Source organism: Pezoporus flaviventris, unplaced genomic scaffold, assembly GCF_033815535.1.
Source record: "Pezoporus flaviventris isolate CSIRO_AGI_PZ_B2104156 unplaced genomic scaffold, CSIRO_AGI_Pfla_v1 ptg000081l, whole genome shotgun sequence".
Classification (NCBI taxonomy): Eukaryota; Metazoa; Chordata; class Aves; order Psittaciformes; family Psittacidae; genus Pezoporus; species Pezoporus flaviventris.
The window spans coordinates 184,130-208,474 of NW_026892629.1; the positions used below are offsets into that span (position 1 = coordinate 184,130).

At 40.7% G+C, this 24,345-nt stretch overlaps 1 protein-coding gene across 5 annotated transcripts; it reads left to right on the forward strand.

Annotated features, from left to right (window-relative positions):
* The first annotated feature begins 1,415 nt into the window (after positions 1-1,415).
* IL20RA (interleukin 20 receptor subunit alpha) lies at positions 1,416-22,878 on the forward strand. Of its 5 annotated transcripts, none has more exons than XM_061474859.1 (7): positions 1,416-1,478; positions 14,785-14,914; positions 16,630-16,808; positions 17,482-17,657; positions 19,255-19,399; positions 19,962-20,101; positions 21,445-22,878. In XM_061474859.1, the coding sequence occupies exons 2-7, from the start codon at positions 14,841-14,843 to the stop codon at positions 22,369-22,371; spliced, it is 1,641 nt and encodes a 546-aa protein (XP_061330843.1). In that variant the 5' UTR covers positions 1,416-1,478; positions 14,785-14,840; the 3' UTR covers positions 22,372-22,878. The 5 variants fall into 5 exon arrangements, with proteins under 5 accessions (XP_061330843.1, XP_061330848.1, XP_061330844.1 ...); XM_061474864.1 differs by having other exon boundaries at positions 1,420-1,478; positions 14,785-14,900; XM_061474860.1 differs by lacking the exon at positions 1,416-1,478 and adding an exon at positions 1,683-1,788.
* The last annotated feature ends 1,467 nt before the right edge of the window (positions 22,879-24,345 follow it).

The following is a 24,345-nucleotide window of genomic DNA, read 5'->3' on the forward strand; positions in this document are numbered from 1 at the left end:
AAATTTCCAGTTAGAAAAAGCAGCGTGATCTTTCATCAAAGCACCTTTTTGGCCTCTGAGAAAAATCTGGCCATCTGAACTCCCTATCGATCCTCTTATCACTTCCTGTGTATTTAAGCCCACAAGGAAGCAGGATTAATTGCCTCGTGACCATAGCTTTGAACTTTGAGAACTATATTTTGTTTGTGGAGCCAGAACTGAGCCTGGAAACCTCATTTTCTTCACCAAATACCCCATTTCTAATGTGGATGGCACAATGGGCAAAGCCACAGGAGTTGCAAGGAGGAGTGACAGACAGCTAACCGGGAGAGAAACCAGTGTGAAGCACATAGAAACAGCATCTGGGGAGAAAGATCTAGCAGGAGCTCCACTATAAGAACAGGCACTAGATATATACCATATGCAGTTTTTCATTTCTTCTGCAAATTAGAATTAGACAATTTCCAGACACAGCCCCTCATTTTACCAGCCAACACAACCCATGCTGACCATCACTTCAAAGTGGATTGGAATGTAGTAGTCAGGTTTCAGCTTTTGCTTGCAAGATCTTTTATGCAGAAAAGCCTGAGAGGGAAATGGCATAGAGGGAAATTGTAATGAAAGAATGGAGAAACAAAAAAACTTGGCAAATGGGTGCCAAGGATGGTGGAGATAAGCTGTAAGGGAACTAAACAAATGGGAGAACAGCAAATCAGATCAGTTGGCAGGAAATTAGCTGGCCAGGTTCCATCTGATGGGAGGAGAAGCACTCATGGCACAGCACCTTCAACTGCTAGAACTTCCTCAAGTATTCAATCTGTGGCACTCCACGAGCACAGCATGTTCCCTCATCTCCTTCTGCTCTCATTAGCGGTTGCACTGAGAAGCTCCACACAAAGTCAGCAAGAGCTCTGTTTGCAACAAAAACGTGTTCTTTCTCAAAATCCCAGAGCTACTGATGTGGGACCACACCTCTACAGCCTTTCTAGTCCCACCAGAGTCAGGTGAAGAAGGGTGCTCAGCTGCATGACCATCTGTACATCTGTAGCTGTACCGTGTTGTACATCTGTACATCTACAGCTGTACCGTGTTGGCCTTCACCTTCCTCTGCAAAATAAAGAGGTACAACAACATCCCACCCACATCTAGTGGCTTCAACGGAGAGTTACTCATCAGTGCAAGCACCGAGGGGTGCAGCAGAAGAAACCCCTCGTCTGGAAGACGGAGCCACAGCGCAAGACGAAGCGTCGGCAGCGACACCCGCCTAGGCGGGACCCGTAAACAACCAAACAGCCCCCGCCTGCAGCGCTGGGCTGCTACTGTTCCTCCCCCGCCCAGTCCGCCGCGGCCGTCTCTTCCCATCTGCGCGGCGGCGGGGAGCAGAGCACCGGCGGTCCGGGAGATGTGAGTGCCCATGGGTGCTAGGCAGCTGCGGAGGGGGGCGGCCTGGGTGCTGGTGCTGCCGCTGCTCCTGTCGCCTCCCCCCGCGGCGCACACAGGTAGGTGGCGGCGCTGCCGGTCGGCCCTCCGCGGGTACGTGTCTCTCCCCGGGCTGCGGGTCCCGTCTCCGGTCGTCTCCGCGCTCGGTTCTCCCAGCAGGGCGGCCGGCCGGGGCGAGCAGAGTTGGCCCAGCTCCGCGGGCTTGTCCCTCCGAGCCGAGTCAGCAGGCCGGGAGGTGGCTTCTGTCGCCGCCGGTCGGGCCAGTGCGGGGCTGCGGCGTGCCGTTCGTGTTAGCTAACGGTGCCTGTATTTAATATTCGTGTTTCTGGCCCCCGATACTTAACTAGAAGACAAGGACTGTGTGTTTCTGTAATGTTTCTTACATCTCTTTCTTTTCTTCCTGGTTATGCTGGAAATACATTTTTTGCAAAGCTGTGGGTTGATTTACTTTCAGCTGTAAATTGATAGCATGCTCTTGAGATAGCCCTTGTTTATAGTCATTGGGGTGATTCCCAAAATGTGTTTGGCCTGTATTCCCAAAACATGTTTGTGTTTGGCAGTTGCCATGGCCAGGAGTCCTATCTGTGCTGTCAAGAGACTGATTAAAACAAAAGGCAGGGTGCGGTTTTGGCAAAGATACTGAGCTTGTATGTTGGTGTCCTGAATGACTCTGATTCACTTTTCCCACCTGAGACTTGGCGTTCCCCAGTGGGAATGAGCTTGTAAACGCTAGCTGTTAAATGTGTGTATGGTGGGTCCCCTGCTGCTGTTAAAAGCATCAGATGCTATTTCCTTTTTCACATCCCTCGAGTATAAAACTGAGCAAGGTGTTGAAGGGATTAGAAACCTACTCTGTGCTTATTCTTGTAAATGTTGCCTCCAAAGGTTGTCTGAAGGACAGAGTTTGCTCCCATTTAATCCACAGCAAAACTTCCAGGTTCAGTGAGAGCTGAACAGTAGTAAGGAGTGTTCTTCATATGTGGAATACTGTGGAGTAGCACTGAGTACTCTGTCTCACCTAACTCTTTTCCCAACCTACTCCATTATGCATCAGTGATTTTGAGTGGTTTTCAGAGGGTACCAATTTTTTACTTAACTGACCACGTTGTATTGATCTTATATAAGTCTGTTGATGATCACTACAAGTGTTTTGGAAAATATGCATAACTGTCATTTAATTGCCCTTAAGAAAGAATTTATAAAAATTTGATTACTACTTTTTTTTTTTTTATTCCAGGGAAGATTTAAAAAAAATGTCAAGGGGATTGTGTTGGGTTTGTCTCATGGTTGTTCAAGGGAGAAAGGGATCTGCACATTCCTGAGGTTCTAGCTGGACATGGTTTCAGGTTGTTTTTTTTTTGACAGCAGTACCAGCACAGAAGGGAGAGCTGTGCCTTACACTGAAGGTTTAGATCTTCAGTTTTCACCTCTTTCAGCAAAACACCTTTTGTTTTCGCTGTGGTGTGTTAGTGGGTACAAGTTCATCCTTATTGGATGACGTCTGCTGTTTTGGCAATGTCTGACTGCATTCTGTTCTGGGGCATTGCTGGCTAATGATCTGCCAACCTAACAGGCTCTCTGAGCATTGCCTGGTTTTACACAGGACAAAAATTCCACTTGTCACTGCACTTTGGTGAGATTTTTATAAATTGCTGTTTTGCTCACTGTTTAAAATCTGTAGTCTAGAATAAATGAAAAAGCACAGAAAATGGACAAGCAAATTTAAAAAAAGGTCATTGTTTAATCAAGAAGACCAAGAAATGTAGTATACACCTCTTTACCACATGGGAGAGTTCACCAATTTTTGCAAGAAACTCATAAGGATAGGAAGGAACATCCTGAATTTTGGAAGTAGTAAAATGTTAATCTATTTACTAAGCTCCATCTTAAATCCTTCCCCATGCTCCTAGTGGAGGTTTCCCTAGCGACATTCTTCTGCAGTTAGAGAAACCTTGAAATTTCTGGCCTGTGAAAATCCAGCCTCTGTCTTGCAGATCTCTACAGAAGAAAGAAAGAATGCCAGGGGTAGTACAATATATATGAGGAAAGGGAAATGAATCTGAATATTTATTTAAGGTTTGCTTGCTATTTTTGTTCAGGTGAGGCATATGATTTTGATGCAAGTCTCAGTCATTTCACTTACTGTGCTTTTGTCTGTACTGTGGCACAGTCTTAGAACTGGATTTATTCTGGCTGAAGATGCCCTGGAAGACGTGCTTCATCAGCATACCTAATGCGAGTAGAGCTAGTCCAGTCTGAAAAAGAAAAAACCTTGAAATGCATGTAGTGTAGACAAGATTTTCTCAATACCAGTATTTTCATGTAACAGACCCGCTCCTATCGGGTTGCATTACTCATTAACGTAGACATAGCCTTGGATCTCACTGGAGTTGGTTTGTGGTTATACCAACTATATTTATTATGATGGGACCTTGAAAGCTTCCCCCTCTTAATGTTTTCTGATACTTGTATAAGTTGCTTGGTCTGCATTGACACACCTGATTTAATTTACTTGTCCTTCATCTTTTACATTGTCATATTTTTATTATAAAATAGATTTACATTTTGAAAAGCAGTTGCAGACATCCCTGTAAGCAAATATCAATGTGTTTTCTGTCAGAGTTACAAGTGCTCTGAAATATACAAAACGTCCCTTTTGATCAAGATGGTGATCTGGGAAATGCAGAATGAAAGGATAAAAGGGGTCACCATGAGGGCTTTGTAGTTAAGGCCTTGAACTGGAGTTCAGTGACCGCATAGATGCCCAGACGTATTTTATCGTGTTAAAACCATCCAGGAGGCAGGCAGTATTCCAGTGCTAATAATCTACTTCCTTTCTTCCTTGCATATACACAGTGAATCCTTGAGAAGGCTTCCTGAGGTCAGTATGAATGCAGTACTTTAAAAACCTGTGTGGATGCTGCTCCTGAGCTTGAGAGGAGGGGAGAGACTGCTCTTTGCAGTTCACTCCCCATGAAAACTGGGACAGCAGAAGCAACTTGCTTGGCTTATTTTGATAGAAACAAGGCCTGAAAACCACTTTTATTCCTGTATGAATACCTCGTATTTGAGCACCAGTCGTAATTTGTGAGGGACAGAAGGGAAATGCTTGGCTTCAAGTTGAGCAGTGCTTAGATGTTTTGGTATTGACATGAGGTTATTTAAGGTATGTTTTGGATTTGGGAAGAGGCTGACCTGCTGCATAGACACAGCCAGTAAGTATTGGCTAAAGTATGAAATAGCATACTGAAGATTATTTCTTATATAAGATTATTTCTTATACAAGAAATGGAGTGTGCACATAATAAGCAGCCTAATTGCCCTGTGGCTATGCTCTGTGATGTGTATGTCCTGGGAAGTTTGAAGTGATGGCTGCACATTACCAAAATGCAGTCAGAACTTGCAGGCAATTGTCTTCTTTAATTAGCTAAATGATTCAAAGTAGAGAACACCTAGTGTATATCTATATACTCATCAAGATTGAACTGCATTCATCTATCTGTTTACCAGAGAGGGCACAAAGGTTCAGTCATAAGAGTGGCAGTATATGGGATGGCTGAGATTGGTTTTTTTTGTGTGGTATTTCCTGACTCTGCCAGGTGAAGGGTAAAAGAATACATGTAACATAGAAATAAATGAAATGTTTGATAGGGAGAACTACAGTATATGAAGGATTGTCGTGCTCATATAGTCAAAAGGCTCATCCTTATCTTCTCAACTTTAACTTCCAATCTCATGCCAGGCTTTTCCAGACAATGCTGCAATCCGCGCCCTAGTGCTTGGCTTCACTTATTATTTCCATAACTTAACAAATTCTTATTGCCTGGTAATTAGGAATGGAAATGGTTAAAGGAGGCAGTTCAGTCTAGAGAAACTTCCAGTACTGTTGGGATTTGTGATTAAAGTCCAGAATTTAGGTGTGGGTTGCAGTTCTGCATGTGAACATTTAGGTTCACCATTGTAGCTGACAACCTTACCTTTCTGTGGCTGTTGTTCTCTAGTGGCCTTTATAGTCTTAATTCCAAGAGAAGCAAGTAGTTAAGATTACTCAAGTCATTTGTGCATGTGTGGTTCCAGTTTGTTTGTTTTTATAGTTCTGGCTTGTAGACTGATTTCTGCTGGTTATTTCTCTCCAGGAGGTGATGATTATCTACAACTACAGGATTAACAGCTAAAAAAGAGAAAAATCACCCTTTTCATGAGCCAAACAAAAGCTCCCATATTTTAAGAAGCTTAGTTTTATAAAACCCTGAATTCTTTAAGACAGGCCTTTCTCTAGATAAGAATGAGGCTTCTCTTGACAGCTGTGTTTAAATGATGTGCAGATCTGTGTGCTTTATTCTTGGTATACCAGGAACTTGCAGTTTTTTATTGACTGCTCACCCTAGCTTGAAAACAGTACTGTAAAACTAGGCTAACTAGAAAGAGAAGGAAACAAGTTCTAGGACTAGAGGTATGGGATAGTTTACATATGAAGAGATTATATCTCTTTCTTATGGAAAATAGATGACTTTTCCTGTCTGCCTGACTACTTCAAGAGTATTTTAAGGTCAGTGAAGGGACAGGAGGAAGACTTTTCTTCCCTTCTTTATACCACAGTATATACCTTCTTTACACCACAGTATATACCTTCTTTACACCACCTTGAGTTAAATCCCACTTAAGTGTTTTTCAGCTATTTTCTACTCCCTTTACTGTGATGGGAATAGGAATGTGTCCAAAAGATGAGAGAAGCATGTCACTTCAGGGGGCGAAAGGATCTTATATGCTGTTACCAAGATTTAATGTGTTTGAGCTTAGCCACACTTTGTGCGTAAGAACACACATGAGTAGGTATTTACAGCTCTTATATGAAAGGGGTTAATTTATTTCCTACTAATTTCTTAAAGATGGAGGGAGCAGTTGGGCTAGTATTTATTATTCCATCTGGTTTACAAAAGACTTAATCTCTTTTTGCTTTCCTTATCTTTTCTGAAAGTACATCAATATCCTGCTCTTAGAGGGTACTGTAGTCAAAATAGTAATGTACAGGATGTGACTCAGAAGCACCAAAATCTGTGCCCTGAGAAAGCTGAGGCATGTGTAATTGCTGACAAGGCTTTTTCCCCACTGTAAGAAGATAGCAGACAGGTACAGATCTAGACCTGTTCAGCTCTCCAAGTTCAAACTAACTTTCAGTCATCCAAACATGACCAAGAGCTAGCTTCTCTGCCAGCCCCGGTGATGGTCAGGCTCCTGATCTCATTGAAGTGTGTTGGCTGTTCCCTTGAATGTCAGCTGTCCCGCTGTCCCACCTGTGCATGTTACCACCTTTAAAACCATTTCTGAGGCAGTTTTCTGTGAACTTATGTGTAAAAGACGTAGGTGATTATGCTAAATAACTTCCTCTCTACAGCAAAATCACTTTAACCTGTAGTGGGTAAATGATTCTAAAAATCATGACTGGTGATTTTGACAAAAAAATGCTTGTTGAGTACGGGAAAGGTATTAAAAATACTGCTATACCTATAATCAGGTACTGATATGTTCACAACTGAAGTTGCTGTGGTACACTGAACAGTCATACAGTGCCTCAGAACACACCAGCCCATACCTGACAGGAGGCCAACAGAAATGGGTGTGTACCCCAGGAAACCTTCATTTCTTGTGGGTTCTCTACAAGCTGCTGCTTCCCAGAGGCACTTGGGTCCTTCATCATCTCTGGGGAGAGGAATAAATGTGGGGCACAGGAGGGAAAAATGATTCTGTGAGTGCTTCAAAGAGGCAGAGATGTGCCCCACTGCTGCCTCATGTTTGCTGGGGTGTTGCTGGTGGGTCTCCAGCACCATGCAAGACCCATGCTGGCTGTCCCACAGGGGGAACTTGAAATTGCCTCTTGCCATTTGCAATCACTGGCTGAGGACTGGAAATAGGCTATTTGTGATCATCCAGACAGGGGTGGCTGTGTGACCTTGGCAGCCCAATTACCTGTGAGAGAGGTGGCATTGCAAGTTTGATAGGAGTGTTGGTCCTTCCTCTCACATCTTGGATGCAGAAGAAGGTATTTTGCTTGCATCTTTTTTTTGCGGATTACATTTCCCTCAGAAATGAAGACAAGTTCTCATCCTCCATTGGCATCACACTTGATCTCCCGTCCCAGGGAAAATGGATTCAGAATCAGTAATTTCTCTAATTAAATTAGCTTGGACTCCAAGAAAAGTAAAATCCCTTCTCTAGACAAGTCATCAGTACATCAGAGAGCAAGTAGCAACACCTGTGAGGCAATAAAAACAATGCTGTCATAGGATCATAGAATGGTTTGGGTTGGAAAGGACTGTAAGATCATCTAGTTCCAACCCCCTGGCCATGGCCAGGGACATCTCACACTAGGCCAGGCTGACTCAAAGACCTATCCATCCTGGCCTTGAACGCTACCAGGGATGGAGCATTTGCCACTTCTCTGGGCAACCTGTATCAGTGCCTCTGCCCTCACAGTAAAGAACTTTTTCCTTATATGTAACTTGAATCTCCCCTATTTAAGTTAGAATTGACAGTTGTTGCCTAATTGATAATAGCCAGCACTAATAGATGAAAGCCAAAATTAAGTTTTGCTCAGTTTATATGTAAAAAACATGTATTTTATGTAAGGATAGATTAGGAGTGTTCCAAAATGTGGTGTATCCAGATTTGACAGGTGACTGTCACACAGCATAATTTTTAGAGTATTTCAAGAAGAAAGCTTATTTAAACTCTGGGTATTTTGAAAAGCCAATGTAAGATGTATTCTAATGTCAGGTACTCTAATAAGCTTTTATTTTGTTGGCTGTTGGGTTGTGCTTGATCAAAGTACTAATACAGTGGTAATGCTAAACATGTTCCAGGGAGAAAAGGAAGTCCTCAAAACGAAACCCTGGATAGTTGGGATGTTTTTAATATTTTATAAAACTTCAAAACACCTGGTTTTTTTTTGTTTTTTTTTTTTAAAGCTGTTGTCATGGAATTGTGCCAACAAGGGGCTTTTAAAATTAATTTAGTTCTTTTTGTCAAAGTGTTTTTCATTCCAAACTTAACAGAAATTCATTCAAATAGATTATGACTCTGAAAGCCTTGAAGGGGTTGTGAGTAATCTTAGACAAGCACACCTTGAATTTTACTCACCTTGTTTCAGGCCAGTACTGATCACTCGGAATTAATAGAAAACATACAAACAACAGCTTTCTCCTGCTGAAGTGCATCAAGGAAAGGTTTTTGCAGCAAGGCATGGTTAGATAGTGTGAGCTTTACTCTTGCACTTGCAAACCATCAAGAAGAAAATTCAGTTTATTTCTGAATAAGTTGGCAAAAAGGAATTGGTGTCAGTTGCCATGGCCTTTGGCTATTTCCTAGCAAGCCTTCAATAGACTGGGGAGACTTTCTCCACCTTTCTGAACCTGGGTCTTTCTAGACTGAGTCTGAAATGTTCTTTGACCAATATTCTCTGTGGAAGTGTTTTTGTAAGTTAGGATAACAAACACAAGGCTTCACATGGAGGAGGAGAACGTTTCAAGGCAAGCTGCAACTTCAGCCCCCTTTTGCATCTCTCCCATTCTTCAGGCTGTATTTCCACTCACACTCTTTCCCCAGATGACCTCCTCAAGCTCAGCTGTTTTCAATGGCAGCCTGCCTGTTTCTTCAAAAACAAGCCCTACATGCCCAACTGTCATCCTTCTTCAGTCTTTCTCCACTTCTTCTCCCATGCTTTTCTATCTGCTCCACCACCTGGTTTTCATGTGGTATTATGTCCCTGTTTCTGTCCCTGTCTGTCTCTTCCCTGTGCCCCCTCTGAACAGGCTGTGAATGGAGTGATGGGCTCCAATTCTGGGAGGGTAACATCGTGCTTTGTGGTTAGCTCTCAAGTGCTGTTGTGACTAAAACAGGAAATCGCCTCCGCACTCCTCCCCACATTCCCACCAGCGCTGCTCAAGTCAAGGGTTTTGTTAGGCTGGCTTTAGACCTGCAGTCCCAGAGTTCTAGCAACCCACCAGGAGAAAGGCAGCTAAGCTGCAGTGACTTCTGTGTGCTTCTCCTTCTCTTCCTCGTTATCCAGCCTTTTGAGTTCAAGTCCAAAAGAATCACCACAGAGAAAAAATTTCGAGCCCTCTTAATTTGAAAAAGTCAACTAATTTAAATTGTTGCTAAGATGACTAATAGCAGGTAATGATGCTAACATCTATTCCTGGCTTTACTGGGTTTCCCTTCCTCTCTGTACCTACTGATCTCCAGTTTTGGCTTGGTTCCCCTGTTTACCACTTGGTGTACTCCCTCGAATTCCCACATGGCCAGTGCCAGCTTGCTTGAGATTGCAGATGTACTGGAAAACGAAGCCGCAACACTCTGCTAGAGAGTGCAACTAAATATGGTGATAAATGGACATTTGTTCTGAGTCTGACCATTTTATGTTCTGCATAGGCATGTGTTTGAGGGAGTATTTTTTTCACTGAGAACAGCATAACCATTAAAACAGATGAGGTGGAGGAAGAAAAGAGCAAAAATTCCTTAAAAAGTAGTAGCAGCAGCATCATAGGAGCAAGCAAGGTTTTACAGGAGTTTGGTGGAACTCACCCAAAGCTGAACAGAAAGACAAAAGAAAGGGCAATAGCTTACAATATTTTCTGAAGCCAATGTTTGGTGTCCTATATTGCTCCTAAATTGCTTGGTGCAACATTGGTGGGTCTAAGCTCCCAGTGGGAAAAGGTGAATCTCTGACCTGGCCTGTCTGAAGGGCTGCCCTCCCTCAGAGGTGTATAAGCGTGGATCACATCCATGGCCTTGAAGTGGCAGCTGCAAATGGCAAAGCACAGGGAGTGCCTGCAGCATTGCCCACAGCTGAAGTCAGCACAGCACAAAGGAGCTGCTTCCATCAGAGGTGCTCTCAAGGGCTGCTTCCATGTAAGAAAATACAACAGTAGTTGAAGCGAAAGTCCCTGGTGTTGTCAGAAAAGGAGTTCCTCTTTTAAAACCTGTAGGAGATAAGTCCCTGGTTTTACTGCTGTGGCTATATATATGTGTGTGTGTGTCTTTGTGTATGTTTATGTGTACAGATGGGTAGATAGATACCGCAACAACCAAAACCAAGCTTTGAACAGTACCAGCTTGAGCAAGGCGCATACCATGTAGGGTGGTGTATGCAGTTAAAAATGACCAGGTTTGTAAACCCAGCAGACACTTTCATAAAGAGAAGATGAGGTACCTGCCATGAAATCTTACTCATGTGAATAATCTCACTGACGTCAGTGTGGTTTTTTGCTTGCACGTGAAGGTGTTTTCAGGCTAAGTCGTATATTTTGGAGAGTCTTGCAGTAGCTTATTCTAAGATCAGGACTTGGATTTTCATTGTGGTGGTGAAGTTTGCAAGCCTAAGTTATTTTCTTTCCAGTCCAGGTGTGCAAAGTCATGAAGAAATGAATGATATTACTCAAGGTTTGATTAACAGAGTTTCCAAAGACTGTAATAAGGGCTGCAGGTTTTTTCGTGCTGGGAAGTGATGACAGCCGTTGCAGACTATCGATGAGACAGACTAAACCTAGCAAAGCAGCATGCATGATTGATTTCTACTGTCATGTAGGCCAGTACGAACTCAAAATACTCATGCTGTTAATCCTGGCTAATGGAAATAAAATCAGAACACAACTGGATATATTGTGTTTAAAAGCAGGATACTGAAATAAGCAGCTGATACGTATACTTGAGTCCTTTCCTGACTAACAACCCTGCAAGCTCTACATATGATGTGTTTTCTACACGTGCCTCCTGATACTATTGAGCACTGAATAGACAGGGAAGAGTTTATTCTTAACTCTCCCTGGAGAAATAGGGGAGCATACTAGTTTTAGTCTTGCTTTACAGATGCAGAATTGATGAATGAAAAATTTGTGTGTTTTGTTGTAAGGGCAAACAGAACCCTTCCCTAAAGGGGCAAGACCAGAACTAGAAACCAGATCTTTGCTTTTGCAGCTAATGGAAAGTTAATGGTCTTGGTCGCTCTGCCTTCCAAATCACATGGAGCTGGGGGTAGGTGGGAGTTTTACAACACTGGCAGTGTTGTTAATGATTTAGATCTTGTAAAGATACAGTCTGTGGGTTCTGTGTGCTGAGATTAGCTCACCTGCTGCAGTCAGTGTTTCTGTTTTGAAACTTCATTTACCACAGCAGAAACCACACTGGGAGGAAGGGGGAAAAAAGCAACAAAAACACCTTTATATATCACTAATTTAAAAATATTTTCATGTAACAGAAATACATGACTCTTGCTCCTGTAAGATGTGTTTGAGGAATATGAATGTTTTTATGGCAGGATGGACAAATGGAAGTTATAGGCAAACAAAAACTATTCAGAAAACCATGGAAGTAATTTCCCTTGTCTGTGGTAACCTGGCTGCCTCTGGCCAGTTCAGTTTGGTGACTTTGGATTAGCCTGATAAGCAGTACATACTTTTAAAACCTTTTTTTTTTAAAAAAAAAAAAAAGGTGTGAGAAGTGAGCTTTTAGGGATGCTCTGTACCTTTTTACGGTTGTACCTGATACAGCAGTATCCCTTCCGGATTTTTTACTATGCAGTGCAAAGCCAGATTTATTAGATGGTGTAAGAAGGACTATCAGAATAGGGCTGGCACTGACTTTGAGGTCACTCCGTCCATCCCACTGACCCAAAGCAGAATCAGCTATACTAATGTAATTTCTGGCAGATGGCTTTCTAATCTGCTGTTCAAACCTTCCAGCAGCCCTCTCGGGTGACCCATCATCATGAGCCTCTTCCCACAAGGCTTCCCCAATGGCTCTTTTCTTGTTGAAACTGAACTCTGTTCCTTTTACTCCTTGTTTGTGGTGGGCATGGAGCATAGATCGTCCTTCTCATGTAAAGATGTAAAGACGTAGAGTGTTCCCCTCCACTCCTTCCTGGACAAGGTGCATCTCTGGTAAATTTAACTACTGAGGAAGCAGACATCAGGGCTGATGGGCTTGACCACCATCTCCACTGGAAGGAGAGAGATGCAGTCAGTCTGGTCCATCCTAACTAGAAAGATAAACCAACCTAGGGAAGACTTTGTCTTCCTCTGCTCTTTGTGGCTGCTACAAAGTAGATGCCTTGCTCAGAGCCAAAGGTTTAATGAGAAGCCTTTTATGGCTTTGATTCCCAGCAATCTAAGAAAATATCTATGTAGTATTTCCTCCTACTTGGAAATTGGATCAGAAAATTTGATTGTGCCTCAGTCACTCACCCTTTTCCTACATGGATTGGCTGGTTGCCTTTCCTGGGGCTTGGGCAGGATTTTGTGACTTAAGATTTTATTTTATTTTATTTTTTTTCGTAATCTTTCATTCAACAGTTGATATGTTTCATGCACTCTCATACACTTTAGTGCTGGGATTTGGTGCAAAGAATAAGACTTGGTGCATGGGTGATTTCTCGTAGTCCACATGATGCTGGTTTTGGTTTGCTCTTCTTAGTAGCATATACATTAGTGGTTTAGGAGCTTCTCTATTCTACTGAACAGATGTGGCAAATTTTAGGCTGTTTTCTTTTTCTCTCTTGAGCAGCTTCATCTTTATATCTAGATTAGTTTTAGTGAAGCAGTTCTAGAGGACATTTATGTTGTGTGAAATGAAAACCTTTTATTTTCTAGGTTCTGTCTCTCTCATTTGGAAGCAAATGTTAAGGCAGAATCCCAGAGCTCTCTTTCTGCTACTTTCACATCCCTGGTCTTCTATATTTTGAGCTCTTACAAGATGACTGTCACTGGGTATTTCTGTTTCAAACGGTCCAGGAAATGAGACTTTCTGCATATTTTTTGTAAATAAGTAAGCTTGGCCTAAGGACTATATCTGACAAAACTTATTCTCATACTAGAAAAAAATTGAAAGACAACTCTACACAAGCTAAGTAATAGAGATAAGAGAGCAATATTAGAAATACCCTCCGTAAAGAGCTTTATGATCTGAAGATACAGATGCAGGCATATACTGGAGTTTGTTTGTTTTTAACATTAACAAACAGCTTGAGTTTGGAATACCCAGAGTTTCCATCAAGACAGTTTAAAGTAGTTGATCTCTGCAGAATTGCAAGAACATTGTCCTAATAAACGTATTAAAAAGTTTCTGCTCTTTGCCTCAAAGACAGATAGAATGATCAAGTTAATCAGTAACCCTTACATGCAAAAGCAACTGTATGTTACATATACAGGAGGATGAACACAATTACTCTAGTAATAGTGAAATACACTACAAAAAAACCCTAAGATCTGCTTACAGAAGTAACAAAGGTTCAGGACTATTCATTCAGAGAGGTTCCCACTGTTCATGTTAATATGCTTTATTTCCCCCTTTCTTTGTCTCCTTTTGATGTCTGAAGAGCTAGAATTGTATCCCTGGAGGAAGAGCTTAAAGGGTTTTGAGAAGTCCAGAACAACCACAGAGCTACTCTTTCTCTTCCCCATTATGCTCTTGTGGCTGCTAGCAAATGAGAAGCTCCTTTCCAGCTTCAGGGCTGGTCTTGGGGTTGCTCCCATGGGCACAGTCCTCATGGAGGAGGTGCTGGGGATCGAGTCCCAACTTGGAGCTTTGGATTCTAACCCTGAGCCCATGGGCCTCTGTTTTGCAAGCAGTTAAGCAATGCGATCATCTTCATGAGATTTATTCGTTAGGAGTGTGTATTAGGAAGATGAGAAACAGATTATTCTTAAAAGCCCCAGACTTGCTTGTTTATTAATTTCAAAGGGTGGAGCAATGAACAGAAATTTAGATGAGTGACCTAGCAGTATGTGTTCACTTCTGACATTCTGGAGAACCAACATGGATGATCGAATGACACTGGGGATATTGTGATCATCCACTCTGATTCTCCAGTGTGAAGTCATACTTCTGTTTGTAAAGCTCTGTATGCAGTGGACTCCACATGTCTTTTTAAAATACCTGGTTTGACTTTTTAAAGTCCGCTCACCTACAACAAGGTTCTACTGAAGCATCAAGAATATTTTTACAATTTCCAGTGTTAAATTGTTCTGATGGTCAAATACCTTGACAATTTTAAAAATGCATGTGTCTTTTATGCTGAACTTTTCTAGCTCTAGCTTCCAGTCCCTGATATTTCCATACCATTGTCTACCCTAAATGGCAAAGCTGGTTTTGCTAGAGAAAAAACATTCATACAGATGGAATTTGTGACTGCACTAGCTAGGGACACTTGAAAAAATTGTATTTCCGTGCCCTCTTCCTTGTGCTTTTAATGTTAAGAACAGCAGTATGTAGACTTTTATGGCTTACTTACAAGTTGGATTTGTTTCTTAACTTGAAAGCATGTGTATTTGCAGATTCTTAGGGATGTTGGTTCTTTCTTATTTTTTTTCTCAGGTGTGTTGTGTTGTTCTTTGCCCAACCCTAGGAATGTCCATTTTGAATCTGTAAACATGAAGAATGTCCTTCACTGGTCAGCACCAGAAGGCACAGGACATGGAGTACTCTACAAGGTGAAGTATTTGGTGTAAGTTGGCTTGTTTGTTTTATTCTCCACTTTTATTTTAGTATGTTAAATAGTAATTAAAAAAATTATCTTTTTTGCAATATATGACTGCAAAAAAGTAAAGTGTGAACTAAAATGTGGGTTAGACTTAAGCAGTATCAGCTTTAATTTTTCTCTGGCACTGTTTATTTCAAATCCAATTAAAAACACTTGTAAGGAGACTTCCTTCCTATGAAGGAAGTGTAGGATGCAACAGACTAATGCTTTCAAGGGCATTCCTGAAAAATGAGACAGAAGAATGAAGGATGGCTGTGCTGTGGATTGGCATCTATACACGTTGGCCTTCTGTATGCATTTAAACAGACCTGGCGATGTAGTATTTAATAGAATATTAACAGCACCTGGTGTTCTGTTGGTCTGTTCTAACACATCCAGCCCTACCCCTGAAATTTTTTGATCTCTCAAGTCTAGGAGAGAATCCATTGAAGTTATCAAGTATTCTAAAAATCAAGTAATGTGATTGGAATCAGGCCCTTATATTTTTAAGGTCTGCACCTTTATAGGGTATCAGGGAATTTGAGTGAGGACCAGAATCCATTTCCTTTATTCCCTCCAAGAGAGTACTGAATCATTCTAAAGGACAGTGCTGGAAGTTTGGCTTGTAAATGTAACAGTCTTTACCTCTAATATTTACACTTCTCTCAATCTAGTACTGTTTTCATGACACTAAAACAAATGTAAATCTCCAGAAGTTTCCAGTGACTGGAACTGGCTACCAGAAAAAACAAGGAGTTGCTTTTACAGTCAGAGACAGCAGCATCTTTTGCTCAGATCTTGCCCTCTGTGCTAATAGGAATTACATAGTTGACCTCCTAGAAAAGGGGAGAGCACTCAGTAATTAGGGAATGAAAGATAATTGTGTATCAGATAAAATGTTCAGAGAGCACTAGCTACACTGCCAGGTCAGCTGGTCCACAGAAGAGTCTAGTCCTAGGTATGGCTATCTTACATAAACATATCCCTGTGTGCCTCTACCTACCTAGGAAAGCAATGCCTCGAGCTAGGTGGAAAAAGCTGGTGAGTGATGCTGTCCTGCAGTCATGCAGAAGCTGACACACATCCTTACTAATTAGCAGCCAAAGGGGGTGTTCTTAATAATGTGAATTTGAGGAGCAGGAGCTTTTGATGAAATTCAGGCAAGAATTTTCCAAGGAAATCTTGATTTCTTCTACTAGTGTATAGGAGCTGGTTAGTACTAATGCATTGTTGGTAGCAGGTATATGCCCATTTTTCAACTAGAAGGATTTTGAAGTTCACTGTATTCCAATGGAGTCTTTCTTTTCAACTAGAAAAAGAAGTAACACTTAGTAATAAGTAGTCTCCTGTCCGCTCATCTTGAAGACCCTGAGCAGAATCTGTCTCTACACCAGGATGAAGCACTGACCACTCTGAGAATTACTTGTCTATATATAAATAGTTACCCTGACTGTTATCATGTATTTACAGTTTAAAGCTGTGGAGGCTGAAGCCTACTCTCATTTATTTTTCATCAAAAACTTGTGGAAATCATGTGTTTTATCTCGGCTGAAGCTGGGGATTCCTTGAAGTGCAGATTTCTGCAAAACAAGTAAACTGTTTTATTGGCCAGAATAGCAGTTTCTGTGATATATTATCAGCTGACTAATATCATGGCAATAGCTTTTATACAGCTCCTTTCTCTTTCTTTTTGAATATAGATATGGCGTTGGCAAATGGATTAGAAAGCCAGAATGCAGGAATATCAACAGAACATGGTGTGACCTGTCCAGTGAGACCTCTGACTATGAAGAACAATACTATGCAAGCGTTAAAGCCTTCCTAAATGGGATGTGCTCTGACTGGGTAGAGACCACACGATTCAGCCCTCTTACAGACAGTAAGGAAAGCTAATCACACAGACAGATGTTCTATGGCCTTGAGTAATCTGTGTGCTCAGAATGCATGTGCCTTCATAGGGGATATTTTAATTTGAACATGAGGTTAGATTTTTTTGCAGTTGTTTCACATTTATGCTTTTCGCAGAAGTAATTTGAAAAAATTGTATTAGAATTTGGATAGATGTGTGTTATATGTATGGTCTCACATAAACTGAATGTTATTTTATGTTATGGTAAATCTTTACTCAAGGCAAATAAAAGCTGTGGCCCATCCATAGCATAAAGAACTCAGATTTTGAAAAGGCTCTATTAAATCAAGCAGTAATCATACTCCAGAGCACAATATCTCTTATCTGTGCCAGATAATCTGAGAACATGTTGGTAATTTAACTTGTTTCAGCAAATTGAGTTTCAAGGTTGTTTATCCTGCAAAGTCACAGGAATTCCTAGGCAAAATTCCAAGCCAGTATTCACCTTCTCACTGTAAAGATCCTCTTCAGTTATCTGATGAAATAATTTTCTGTCAATATAAGTTAATTGTTCAAAGTCGTACTTAGACTCCCCAAAGCATTATGAAAATTTAATATCAACCACTTTAAAAAAACCTTTCATGGTCAAATCTGTGTGCCTCTGCTGCATTTGTCTGCCTTTTGTGCATGTTCATTTTTCCAGCTAAAATTGATCCACCCATGGTAAGTGTGTCTTCTACTGAGAAATCTATTTCAATCATTCTGACTGCTCCTGAGAAGTGGAAGAGGAGTCCTGAGGGAGAATCCATATCTCTGCTTCAAGTGTATCCTGGCCTGCAATACAACGTGTCTGTCCTCAACAGAAAAACAAAGAAGAGGGTAAGATTTGACAAGGCTGTGGAACTGCTTATTAAATCTGTTCTCTTGAAATGCGCTTTGTCTGGTCTGCCTGAAAAAGGTTTCATAGCCTTAGAGAAACTGTAGGATCATTCAGGTTGGAAGGGGGCTCAGGAGGTCTGTAGTCCAAAATCCTGTTTAAAGCAGGGTCAGCTGTAACCAGGTCACTTAGGGTTTGTCCAGTTACATCCTGAAAGCCTCCAAGGATGGGGACTGCAAAGTGAGTTTCACTGCTTGACTTTCCTCTTAGGGAGAAAGTAATTTATTTTTATCAAATCTGAACCTCTCTTTTTGAATTTATGTCCACTGTCTCCATCTTTCCTGCATTCAGCACTGTGAAGAGTCTCTATTGTCTTGATAGGTCATCCTGGGGACTGCTGTTAGGTCACCTCTGAAGCCATCACTTCTCCCTTCATGGACCAAACTCTAGTCCCTCAGCTGCCCCTCACAGGGCAAGTGCTCTAGCACTTGGAGGTTGAGGATCTTGGTGATCCTTTAAACCCATTCCAGTTTGTCAGACTTTTCTGTATTGGGTTGGACAAAACTGGTCATGATGTTCTAGACATGGTCTGATAAGCACTGAGTGGAGGGTGATAATCCCTCCCCTCTGTCTGCTCCCTCTTCTTTTAACAGAGACCAGGATGCTGTTGGCTTCCTTTGCTGTGAGGACATTTTGGCTGGCTCATGGTCTTGCTGCCTGTCCCCAGATCCTCTTTGGCAGGGCTGCTCCCCAGCCAGTTGGTCTTCTGGGAGTATTCATAATACATCATGACAAACTGCATTGTTTCTCATCACATCTGATGCTTCTGCTGATTTATGTGCCATTGGCAAGTAGTAGTTCCCAGCATAAGCACAGTAGGTGAGGAAGAGTTCAGTGATCAGTTACAGAAGCGTTCATTCTTCTGTTCCCATCCTCCGGGCACAGTATCTTTCTGGCAAATCTCAGAATTTCCTGAAAAGAGACAAGAAACTTTGTACCAGAAAGGTCACCTTCTGTCAAAAGAGATATTAAAATGCCAAGATTAGCAATTAGAGGTAGACAAAAGGGATTTTGTGGGGTTTTGGTCGTGTTGTGGGTTTTGCTTTTTCTTTTTCGTCAATACACTTGATGTATAGCAATTACTTGACGCCAAGGTCTGCATAGCACCTTTATTCTAAGGCTCCTATCTTTATCAGAACATCCCAATTTGAAAGATTTTGTGGCACTGTACTGTGTGCTTTTCACTGGCCTTTGGGTCAGGACAGTGCTGGAATGATGCCTTAGCTCGATTTCAACATCAGAATGAGAATGTTGCTGACTCATGGCACATAGTGCTACTTCATATAAAGCATGAAATTCTTCAGTAGAAGAATCATTGAATGGAAGATGAAGTATTCAGAGGATGTGGCCTATGAAATAACTTGAGTTTTTATTGCATTTGGGGAAAAAAAAAGGATGCTGTTGCGGTTCTTACATTATCATTCTTTCCAGAAAATTTGTGTGATTGTGACACATTTGGTACAGAAGTTCTTTACTTTTCTGTAACTGAGGAGCTACAGGAGAAAAAGTAGTTGTTTATTTTTTTAAAATGTCTTTCAGTGGTGGTTCTCCATCAGCAACAACACCTTGGTTGTGCCCTGGTTAGAACCTGGAACAGCTTATTGTGTCAGTGCCCAGATACATGTCACCACACCACTTTTGCACAGTGGGTTCTCCAAAGAATATTGCATTGCTACCTTGAAAGGTATGTGTAAACTGGCAAATTACAAAAAGAAGACGTAAGTTAGAAAACATCATGGTGATTAGGTTTGCAAGTTTTTTATGTATCCACTCTGAGAGTGAAGCATTGTTTTTTCCCTCTTTGAGCATTTGTACTGATGAAGAAAGTCTTTGCCTTTAATAAAACATAGCTGGGACCTACTGACTGGAAGGTACATCACTACCTCTGAAGAAAAAGATCTGCTTTCTTGGAGTCTTAGTGAACGGAGAATATATTTTTTTCTCCTTGAATAATGTTTGGGAGTAGCAGATCTGGGTCAGTCTGAAGTTAGTGGCAGGAGAAACTGAGGAAGGGCTTGTTACTACTTTTTAGAATTTAATGTGTAATTTAGATAATGATAATAACTTGTCCTGTAGCTCAAATCTAATTTTTTAATTTCCTGCAAATTACTTGTTTATCTAAGATATTTATATCCCATATCTAGAAAGCAATTTCTAGGTACAGAATGTGTGACGAGTGCACACATTACTATCTGAACGCATTAAAAAGTTGCTCAGTATAATGAAAGCTTATGTTTTGTTAACAGATAAAACAGGTGATGAAACTACAACAGTCATATTTGGATATGTTCTGCCTATTGCGCTAGCTGCCCTTTTTATTTCAATGATATGCTATTGTGTGCACAAGTATATTCATGTCAGCAAACAGAAGCATCCAACAAACCTGGTAAGTGTTCCCTGTTGTAGGAGGTCACTGCCAATCTTGACACTCACAGCAGGTGTGTGTATTTTCTGGGGCTCTGAGTCAGAGTCCCAGACTAGGTGCAATTTGTCTAGCTGCAAATAAAAGCTCTAGTTGGCACTGATATCACAAAAAGAACATCACACTGAGTGTTATTAAATGCAAGAAAAAGAGTAGTAATTGCAAGCTCTGTTAGGAAGTCAGCACTTAAATTTATGTAGGAAGAAGCACTGTAGAGATTTAGTGAACAAAAGTTATTATTTGGTTGAATTCAGAAACAAGAAGGGAAGATAATTAAAGCAGTACAGAAATTCTATGATGCTTTCTTGGAGTATTACTGGGTATTTTCCACTTAATTGTAATTGTGAAGGATTTAACATGTGCATCATAGAGATAATTTAATCTGCATTTCAACTATACTTTCAAATATGGCACCATTTCCTAACACCTCAAAATGCAAAACACATTCTGTTATTTAAACAGCCCAAATACACTTTATATATAAAAATGTTTGTAAGTTTCTTAGAGCTGCAAAGTTTGTTAACTTTTAGAAAGATGATACGAAGTCTAAAAAATATTCCTGGTTTCCAGGTCATGAGCCCAGTAGACCTTCCTCACAGTTATCTCTAAACAAATCACTGGACTGTAAATATAAAATTACAATAATGAATAAACATTTTGATGTTAATACAATCTGCATGACACCATGGGATGGGAGGCATAAGGGAGTTGGTTTCAACATGCTGACCTTTCTGAAGAAACTTAGAGCAGCACAGAGGTGGCAGCAGCAATGTTCACAAAAGCAGCCTGTGACAGATGGCACAGTTCAGGCTCCATACACCACTTTTCAACCTGATGTATAGCTTCCTCTCTGAAAGGAAAAGTGATATTTAATTCTCTGTAAGCTATACTGTAACATGGTACCTGACTCTGTGCTTGGGGGATGTGGTTTTGACTGCTCCTGCTCTTTACCTGTTAAAAGAGCAGAATAGGTTCTGTAACCTTTGACCCATGGACAACTCTAATGTTTTCTCCAAAGTCACTCGAGTCGGTGCTGATGGAAGCAAAACCAGAGTTTGACAGATTGTTCTGACCGTTATTTTGACACGGGGAAGATGATGTAAAGGGACATTAGAACTGGTCATGATACAATTTTACTTTAGATAAAAAAAGTATTAACACTCCTGCAGGTTTCTTCCTTGAATTGAAATAAACTTCTAATAAGGTCTAACCTAGCCTTATATTTTAAAAATACTTGGCAATGTAAAAAGCAGCAAGATGGTATTTTTATTATACTTCACACAAATGAAATTATTTTTGCTTTCCAGTTATGGCACTACACTGACAAATGCAGGGAAAGAGTTTTCATACCATGTGAGAAAATTGTGATCAACCTTATCACTGTTAACGGGGATGAGTACAAGCCATCTCGGGAATCCAATCATCTATCGGAAAGGAAAAGTCCCCATCGCTACACTGTTTACAATGGTACTGGAGAGAAGGATTTCCCGTCAAAAGAAGTGCTGGAAACGAAACAGTTGAAGCTTGAGACTTCACATGAAGAGATTTTGCATGAAGAAGAGATTTTAGCAGAAGGGGACCAAACTGGGAAATGGCCGTCCTATGGCCATCCTGGAACAAAGAATACTTTGAGACAGAAAAGTACAGAGACTGTAGAGTATGAGCATGATGTAAGGGCTGAAGACTTCAGTCCTGCTCAGGAACTGGAAGAGAACATTTCTGCCCCCAGGGGACTACTAGGTGAGCCACAGATTGCCTTGGAGAACTTGGTTACTATGAAAACAGGACAGCCATATTGCCCCCAGCTAGAGGTGAGGGCAGCAGACCCTTGTTTGGGACACAAAATAGAGGAACTGAGTTTGAAGGTGATTGATGGAGTAGATGAATTGCCAGGTGTGACCCATGTCAACTTGGTGGACTTGGATACAGGAAAATCTGGGCAGACATCCTATCCTCAGCTGAAAAAAATAACACAGGGCCTCACAGATAAAAAGGGTGAACAGACCATATTAGTAGATTGGGATCCTCACACTGGAAGACTGTATATTCCTACTTTGTCCAGTGCTGAAAATCAGGTATGTGAAAGAGCATTCAAGTGTGAAGATCCTGACAAAGAGGGAATTTTATCCAGACTGTGTGAGAGAGAGGTATCTGATGAATCATCAGAGGACCAAGAAATTTATCTCCTGCGATTTCAGGAACAATGGGGACTGCATGTAGAAATGGAAGACTGAACTGTGATTTTTCTAAGATGTTTTAAAATGTAAAATCTTGCTGACTTTGCCAAAGGGAGTGATGAACTCTAGTGGAGCACACACATCTGATTGTATTGAAGTTTTCAGAACCATCATAGTTGAACAACTTATTCATCATATGTTACTTATAGCAGTTTCTAGGTAAGATAAAAGTGATTTTGAGTTTCATTGTAAATCTCTTAGGCAAAATATGATGGTTATGAGATTATCTTTGAAAAAAAAAAATTTTTACACAGGATGCTGTTAGGACTTTCATATTGTAATTCCTACCAAAACAAATTATCAGTGTTCCAAAGCAGTTATTTTTAGCAAATAAAAAGCAATAATATGACATTTTTTTCTGGGCTATTTCGTGTATCTTGACACAATGCAGTCTTTTGCAGGACTCGCTCCTTCTACTTGTAGTGATTTGAGCTGACTTTTATGGAAGTTAAGGGCATTCCACTGTATAGTTTGTTTCTGGTTTATAAATATACTTCTACTCAATGAAGTTCTTATTTATTTCTCTTGAGGTGTGGGGTCACTTCCATACTGTGTTTTGCAGGTGTGCAACCAGCAATGCTTCTTTTAGCAGGTGTGCCTACAAGCTCAACAGACATAAGGGAGCAGAAAGGAAGAATTAGATGCATTTTAAACTGGGGGAAATGTGGCACAATGGGATTCAGTGTGATGCCTGTAATCTTACTGGATGGATTGTGTTTCACCCTCAGGTGCTTGCAGTACAATATCTGTATGATTCGTGTCCTTCACATGTCTGTTCCTCTCCAATGACTTTAAAGGCAGGCTGGTGTGACTAACTCACAGAAGTCTCCACCAGACACACCGCTGCTTCTTCAGACACGTTCCACTTGTCATGGCAGACCCAGAAAGTGTGCCTGTGGGCTTCCTTTTATTACCTGATGTCCTGACTAGGACCCCTGATACAAGTTCATTTTTCCCCCACATTATGTGGTATTTATTTATGATAGTAAATTAACAGGATATTCTAGAAATTTCTTACTAGGGCAGATGTTATTTTTGTTTTCAAAGCCTATATGTCACTTCCACTTAATGGAACAAAACAAACAAACAATGGTGTTCAAAACTTGTACCCTCCAAACTAGGTACATGGTTAGGTGTATTTCTGAAGGAAGACCTTTGCCAATATCTTTACTCTCAGGTAATGTATCTGTTGCATGACCTTGGTGTTTTCTATGACTATTCATGCTCTGAAATACTTTAATTATAGACTTTAATACTTTAATTTAATTATAGACTTTCAAACCAGAAATAACATATAGATCATGTACTAATGTTATACCTAAATACTTGTATCACACATTTGTGCGGCAGAGGAGGGTTATAGCTCAGTGTGAGAGAGGAAAAATAGTTGGAGATGTGGAAAACTCAACATTTCTACTACTGCCAGCCTCATTTAAATAATATGAAATCTTTCTTAGTATTTTCAAAAGATTTCTTAACTGACTTCTTTGTCCGTAATCTCCTAATTATCTTTTGCAGTGTGGGGCCTCTAACTCATTCCTAGTTAACAGAACTTGTGATCGGGGCACAAGATACAGAGATTCTTGCAATCATAGATGCATTTGCATGATAAATTTATGCTTTGAAATAGTAGTTAATTTGTGGGCCAGAATATTTGTAGTAGAAGTTTGCAGCACTTTCAGTGTTGCTTCCTTTTGATCTGAACTTGCATTAAATTCAGAATTGATACTAGATTATGCAGTCCTTTATATATATATATATAAATTTTAAAAGACATTTTTTGGGGGGAAAAAAAAGTAAATTAACCTGAGAACTTTCTTTCATATGCAAAAGAACTTTTCATGTTAGCTAGTCAAGTTCTGGAATTGATGAGGCAGCAAAACAATCCATTAATATAATACCAGTAAATTGTTCATAGCTTTTTTTTTTAATATCCTGAAAGCTACTCTTATTTTTCCTGAAAATCTTCTA

Excerpts from the sequence above, each read along its gene's own strand:
- IL20RA (XM_061474859.1), top strand. The coding sequence starts at position 14,841 with ATGAAGAATGTCCTTCACTGGTCAGCACCAGAAGGCACAGGACATGGA. Across the intron at positions 14,915-16,629 it reads TACAAGGTGAAGTATTTGGT|ATATGGCGTTGGCAAATGGA; the intron begins GTAAGTTGGCTT and ends TTTTGAATATAG. Across the intron at positions 19,400-19,961 it reads TTGCATTGCTACCTTGAAAG|ATAAAACAGGTGATGAAACT; the intron begins GTATGTGTAAAC and ends TTTTGTTAACAG.